This window comes from Siniperca chuatsi, linkage group LG5 (assembly GCF_020085105.1).
Source record: "Siniperca chuatsi isolate FFG_IHB_CAS linkage group LG5, ASM2008510v1, whole genome shotgun sequence".
Taxonomy (NCBI): Eukaryota; Metazoa; Chordata; class Actinopteri; order Centrarchiformes; family Sinipercidae; genus Siniperca; species Siniperca chuatsi.
In genome coordinates this window covers 24,640,303-24,647,605 of record NC_058046.1, presented here as the reverse complement: position 1 = coordinate 24,647,605, position 7,303 = coordinate 24,640,303, and the positions used below count along the sequence as shown (strand labels likewise).

Here is a 7,303-nt window from a genome sequence, read left to right as displayed (position 1 = left end):
CTATGGATTGATGAAAAATACACATGGAAGAATAATATTGAAAATATTGAGACCATATGTAAAAAGGTGTTAAATTTAATGAGGTGTGTGGTCGGAATTGAATAAGGAGCTGATAAAGAAGCATAATTACATATATACAGGGCTTTGATGAGAGCTACTTTGGATTATGGCTGCATGGTGTATGAAGCAGCAGCAAAAACGCACCTAGGAAAAACCTGACAGAGGATACAACACAGAGCACTGAGACTTAGTTTAGGAGCAGACAAAACAACACCCATTAATGCATTGCTCGTTGAATCCAGTGAGCATCAACGGTCTGTTAGAGACAGGGGAGAAACAGTTACAGGTTCAAAGAGATTTATTCAAATATTTAAAAGAAACAGGTATAATATCTAGAATATAAAATCTCTATAAAGGTTTTTTTGTCCCCCCCCAGTTTGTTATTTTTGGTTAAAGTCATGATGTTGCACACTCCGATACAGTAGGTGGCTGCATGCACCTTTAACGTTGGTTTGTAGTCCGCCAGTAAAATCGAAGAAGAAGGAGGATAACCTAATGTTCTGATTGGCTTGACGCTAACTGCGTCATTTACGCGCCTGTGTGATCTCAGCACATGCGCCGCTATGTTTTGAAAAGCCGGGCAGCTAAAGCCTGTCAATACACCGTTTAGCTTCGCATGTGCACAGATTTTTAATTTTTTTTCATGATGCATCTGATATGAGGGCAAATTAAAACATGCCAAAGTCTCTGAAAAAGTCCTGCACCACTAAGACCTCCATTAGCAGGTACTTCGGAGGACTGAGTGGCAGCAGTGCCTCCAACACTCAGTGTGGGATTAACCAAAATCCTGCTGAGCACCAGCTTTCAAGAGGCAAGGTGAGGTGTGCCTCGTTGAATACATTACACACAAGCTCAGATCAGATATGCTTCACTTAATGTGAATGCTAATTACTAAACCTCAACTGCTTTTGTCCTGCAGCAGAAACTTTCCTCGGATGATGATTTTGGACTGCCAACAAAACGAGCCAAGCTTTCTCTACGAGATCAGCAGGTGGAGGATTTGGACTGTGAGTCTGCTTCCTGTCAGAGCACTAAAGGTGAGTCTCGTCACCCACGCCTCATCCATTTCCAGCTTCCAAAAGCATCAAATGTCTCCAAACAGCTTGTGCAATGATATTAAATCCTCCTGTTAATTTGAATGTTTTGGAAGAGATATGAGATGGAGCTGCTCTGGATGCTTTTTGTTTGCTTAAAACTTAAAAAAGTGGAGTTTTCACTGATATTAGTCTGACAAACTGAAGATTAAGGGCAGGTACAAGTGCATCCAGGTGAAGATTATGTATGAAAAAGAAAAACCAAATAACAGTATTCAGATCATTTACTTAAGTAAAAGTACCAATACAACAATGTCAAAATGCTCCATAACAAAGAAAAGTCCTGTATTCAAAATCGTACTCAAGTAAAAGTACAGAAGTATTATTCAATTCATTTTTTTCAATTCAGTTTTATTTATATAGCGCCAATTCATAACAGAAGTTATCTCATTGCGCTTTTCCTATAAAGCAGGTCTAGACTGTACTCTTTATAATATTATTTACAGAGACAATTCCCACCATGAGCAAGCAAATGATCAGTTATCAGTAAAATGTACTTATGGTAACAAAAGTAAAAGTACTCGTTCTGCATTAAAATGTCATCTGTGACTGATATATGATTCTATCTGACATTATTAGATTGTTAATACTGATGCATCAATGTGTAAGCAGCATTTTACTGTTGTAGCTGCTCAAGGTGAAGCTAGTTTGAACTTCTTTACATACACAGGGCCCCTCCAGAGGGTTTTTGGACTTTGAACAAAATCTTTGCATTGTTTTGTGACGTATCAGATACTTGTACCACTTTGGGCCTCAAACAGGTATTTAAATGAAACCATTTACTTAAGTAAATGTCTCTTTGGTGGAACTGCTAACAACTTGTGGACATCTGAAACGTGACAAGGAGACACAACTAGATACTGCTTTTTTGTTAGAGAGGTTACAAGCCAAAAAGGTTGGAAACAACAGGTTTAATATCTAACAGTGTGTTGTATTTTATAAGCGTATCATATTTTTCTTTCAAAATATGATATTTTTCATGTAAAATCTTAATATGAAAAGTAACTAGTAACTATAGCTGTCAAATAAATGTAGTGGTGTAAAAAGTAAAGTATTTCCCTCTGAATTGTAGTGGAGTAGAAGAAAAAAGTAGCATGAATTGGAAATACTCAAGTAAAGTACAAGTAGCTCAAAATTCTACTTAAAGGTCCAGAGTGTAGGATTTAGTGGCATCTAGCGGTGAAATTGCAGTTTGCAACTATTGAATACTGCTCGCCTCACCCTCCCCTTCCAAGCGTGTGGGAGAAACTACGGTGGTCGCGAAACTTGCAAAAAATATGAACGGCCCTATCTAGAGCAAGTGTTTGGTTTGTCCGTTCTGCCTTACTGTAGAAACATGGCGGTGCGGTGTGGAAAACACAACGATTCGTATTTACAGGTGATTATACACTAATGAAAACATACTTATGAATAATATCGCCATATTCTGCAAATAGAGCCCCCTAAATCTTACACACTGGTCCATTCACTGCAGTATTTGAGTGAATGTATTTACTTTCTGCTTAATAATCATACTTTAACTGTATTTCTTTTCTCTTCAGAAAAGACGCTAACATCGACATCAGGCGGCCTCTGTCCCTCTACCTTGGAGAAGCTGAAAGGCTTCACCTGCTTGGCTGAGCCCACTGTCGGGCGCAGTGACACTCAGAGGGAAGACAAGAAGACAGGTGGTGCTCGCAGTAAAATCTGTGACCAAGGAAGCAGCGTTTGGCCTCCTTGGGATGTTACAGATCAACACATCATTAAAAACAGACTTCAACAGACAGAGGAGGAGCATGAGGATGAGGAGGAGGTCAAAGAAAAGGAGAGTTCAGGGCTGGCTGCTACAAAACAGGTACACAATATAAATGTTGACTCCATCACATCACTGGTTTTGGGCCGCAGGTTGGCCCAAAGATGAAGGTTCAAGCCCTCATGATGGCAAGAATCTGCCCTGCTAAAGTGTCCATGAGCAAGGCAGCACCATCTCTGATCTCTCACATTTTTTAGAGGGCAAGCAAAAACTCAAATTCCTCACATAGGATCAATGATGTGTTACACACACGAGTTTGAGTTGTGTGGAGTGAAGTGCTGAGCTTGCTCAGATTTCTTTAAAAACAATCATGACAAGCATTTGCACTTGTACGTCAAGTAGCATTCACTGCATATTTAAGCACCGAGTATTACAATAAAGACAACAGTAGAACTAGACTGATAAATAAGCCGAGCCAGTATATCGGCTGATTAACTTAGCTTAGTGATATATACATATTGGTGAATATGGAGAATCGAAGAATATATCATTATTGGATTTTTAAACTCTCTCTCAAATATCACTATGGCTACTGGCCATAAAATACAGTATTTGTTGGGCTATAGACAACAACAAATAGTGATTGATCTTTTATGGGGAAATAAAGTTAGCATCCAGTGTGTTTTTTCTCACATATGATTGGGTAATAGAGAACTGAAAGTATTTTTGGCATACTGCAGATTTTGCTTTTGTTTGCAAACTGCATATTGCATGCTACATTTTGGCCAAATCAGTATGTACTGCTAGTGTAGTAGGTAGTTTTGAATACAGTGATTTTCTATGTGTATTTTTATTTTGTAGGCGTTCTGCTTGTCTCAGTTTGCCAAGTCAGGAGGAGGAGGAGGACGAGGAGGAAGGGGTGCAGAGCTGAGTCCTCCGTCAGACTCTAGCGTCCCCTCCAGGCGCTCAAAGAGCATGTACACTCCCCTGGAAAAGCAGGTCATCCAGCTGAAACAGCAGTATAAGGATGCGTTGTTGGCTGTGGAGTGTGGTTACAAATACAGGTTCTTTGGAGAGGATGCAGAGGTGAGAACTGAAAAGCATCTGTGTTTATGATGCAGGAAGGGAATCAACAGTATCAATCCAAAACATGTTACTAAAATACTTGTTAGCATTTTAAATGATGATGATCAATGGAGGATGGAGATCTTATGAAATTATAACTTGTAACTTGTTGCTAGATGTTTTCATTTATGTCCTGCATTTTTTTCCTCTACATTTATAAATTGATGTCATAGTGGATAGGAAACGATTTGTTTTAATCTGATTATTACTGATTTGCGAATGCTCAGATAATTAAGCTTGTGTGCCATCACTTTATTCTGAATGTAAATTTTATATGCACTACTTTCAGACCAAAAACACATTTTAGAGAGCATGTTAGAAATTCACTGGAATTTTGAGGAGGGAAAGATTTCATGTTAAGAAATTGCCTGAACACTCAACGTGGCCTCAGTTATCCTTTAAGGCAGCACTGACATCATCTTTGTGTGTGTGAACAGATTGCTGCAAAGGAGCTGAATATCGTCTGTCATCTGGATCATAACTTCATGACGTGCAGCATCCCCACGCACCGTTTGTTTGTTCATGTCAGACGGTTGGTGTCCCATGGACACAAGGTATGAAACATATATTGGATATTGTTCGTATTTAGAAATCCAAGAGTTTAGAGTTGTTTCTTATTTCTACATTATTGTCTTTAATTTTTAGATTGGTGTGGTTAAGCAGACAGAGACGTCTGCGATCAAGGCCTCAGGGGCCAATAGGAACGCTCTGTTCACTCGTCAGCTCAGTGCTCTGTACACCAAGTCCACTCTGGTGGGAGAGGGTATCCTCATAGACCGTGAATATCTGTGTGTGTGTGTGTGTGTGTGTGTGTGTCCTTAAACCAGCTTTTTCTATCTCTGTATGTCTAAAGTGATGTCCTTGACACTTTTTTGAGATGTAAACCCGGTCTGCAGACTCGGGGATGTGGATGAAGGGGGCTCTGGTGACGTGGTGTTGGACCCTCCTGACAGCTTCTTGCTGTGTATCAGTGAGAACTGGGACAAACTGAAGAAGCTGCTCACTGTAGGGCTGGTGGTGAGTCTGATCAGGTTGTTCGGTTTTAAGCAGGTTCATATTTATAGTGTATTTGATAATAAAAGCAAGATTACATCTCATCTTGTTTGTCAATACACACCGAGGGTCAGTGTTGTTTTTTTATATCTACTTTTGCATATTTTGATGTAATTAATTACAAGTTTATTTGAATGTTATCTCAGTTCTCTAACTCTGTAGTTGATGAGATGCCATAATGTCATCTGTGGAGAAGGATTGGGTGATTATAACTGTGAGACAATAAAAAAAAATAAAATGTTAGCGGTTAGAGATTTTTTGACTCGTTCATGCCAAATTAACTTGCCTTTAACATTAATATGATGAAGTTCTATCCTCTCCCTTAATTTGTCAGGTATTTAATCCTCTGGATTAGCCAAAAACAGATATTCCTGTCTGGTTATTTTATCCATTAAGAGTTTCTCAATGTAATTTCCAGGAAATGTATAACAATATCACAAGATTACACCCAGCCCTGATATGGAGAATAAAGTGATGCCAGAGTAACTAAATACAAGTAAGAAGTAAGGAAAAAATGAAAACCTTTCTTATTTGTCTTAATTTTATGCAACAAAATTATTGTATTGCATCTAAACATTCATTCTCACCTTTTCACTATTTTTCAGCCTAAAAAGCCTAAAGTAGCCTAAAGTAGCCTAAACTATGAAATCTTATTTCCCTCCTACTGTACTGACCTACTTTATCTTAAATGGTGCAGCTACAACAAGGTAAACTTTGAACAAGCGTTACTTCTTTGCAATAATCTGATTTAGAACAGAAGCATCTCCACATGAAAAGGAATGACCAACTTTTATAAAAAAAATCACTTTGAGTCTTTATTATATGAGCAACATAACATTGCCGCTGAAAAAACAATCAAAGCACTCCTGAAATTCAGACCAAAGGGTCAGACACCACAAGAAAAAAAAAGTACATTTGTTACCACAGTATATGCATGTTTTCGGTTATTTCTTCTATGTGTGCATTCATTTTATGCATGTGTTTGTTTATATAGGCGGTTCAGCCCAGCACAGGAGATGTGTTACTGGACTGTTTTCCTGATGGTCAGTCTCGTTCTGAGCTGGAGGCTCGTGTCCTAAAGATCAACCCTGTGGAGATCCTGGTGCCCTCTGACCTCTCAGAACAAACCCTGAGACTCCTACAGAGCATCACCAATGCCAGGTAATATGCTATCAGGACACTAGGGGGCAGTCTGTGCCCATTTGCTACAGTATATTCTTACTGAAGTGTTGAACTGTGTTGCTTATCTGTGTGTTTTACAAAAGGGTGTGTTTGAGTTTAGTCTATTTCATTCTGAGGTGTTTAGATTTCCTCCGGCAGGTAGACCTTTGTTTTGTCTGGCGCTCTCTGGGCTCAGTCTAGATGAGGAAATGAATGCGGGCTTATTGAGAGGTTATGTGGTAATGGAACCTCAGCACCCTGGGCTCCGCCTCAGGGCTAAACAGGGTCCAACCAGGGCTTATTTATTTTAAAGATTCATAGACTGACTTTTCACCCAAACTGATTTTTTTACAAGACAAAACTTCTTTCACAAAATATAATATTGTGAGATGATGTATCGAGTTTATTTCATTGGTCAAATGTGTTAATTAGTTAAAAAATGTTGGAAAAAAGTTATAAAAGTAATAAACTTTAAAGTTAATAAAAGTTGGCTGGAGGCTCCAGCAGGCTCCAGTGTTGATAAATGTGTTTGTGAGCCTTTAGAACTTTTTACTACTACTAAGAAATCAAATCCATCGCTATTTTTCCAAACTGCAGCTGCTGGAAAGTCAGATGCAGCAAACTACAGCTATATATGGGTATAATCATGTATTATTGTGTATTTATTGTAAACTAAACATTTTAGGTGTTAAAATGCAAGAAATTAAAGGACAGGTTCACAATTTTTCAAGCCTGTCTTAAAACAATAGTCAGGGTTCCCTATGAACAATTTGAACAGTTTCTGATTGCTGTAATTATTTCTCCTGTTCTTACCGGCCTTTAAAAGATCCTTTTGTAATGTGCTTTCAGTGTAAGTCCACAGTTATTGTTCTGTGTACAGATGTTTTCAAAAAATTATCTAAAGCTAAAATGAGGTTTCAGCAGTCATAATTAGTCAAATCAAGTGGATATCCTCCCAACTTACACCCTTTTTAATACAAAATGTCCTCTTTTTGTTACTATTCTTCCACTGCAACTCTATAGGGAAACACTGTCCAGGATAACAGAGAGGTAATTTTATACTAAAAAGACTGTAACT

General features: G+C 38.4%; 1 protein-coding gene across 3 annotated transcripts in view; it reads left to right on the top strand.

Moving 5' to 3' along the window:
* Positions 1-591: 591 nt before the first annotated feature.
* Positions 592-7,303, top strand: part of msh3 (mutS homolog 3 (E. coli)) — a 50,649-nt gene continuing 43,937 nt past the window's right edge. Inside the window, exons 1-8 of one of the 3 annotated variants that reach the window (XM_044196334.1) lie at positions 592-876; positions 983-1,097; positions 2,696-2,988; positions 3,748-3,972; positions 4,449-4,565; positions 4,657-4,774; positions 4,889-5,028; positions 6,059-6,225. In XM_044196334.1, coding sequence (XP_044052269.1) covers positions 736-876; positions 983-1,097; positions 2,696-2,988; positions 3,748-3,972; positions 4,449-4,565; positions 4,657-4,774; positions 4,889-5,028; positions 6,059-6,225 — 1,316 coding nt within the window. In that variant the 5' untranslated portion in view covers positions 592-735. Of the gene's footprint in view, positions 877-979; positions 1,098-2,695; positions 2,989-3,747; positions 3,973-4,448; positions 4,566-4,656; positions 4,775-4,888; positions 5,029-6,058; positions 6,226-7,303 lie in introns of all 3 variants that reach the window. The other 2 variants (XM_044196335.1, XM_044196333.1) reach the window with 2 other exon arrangements.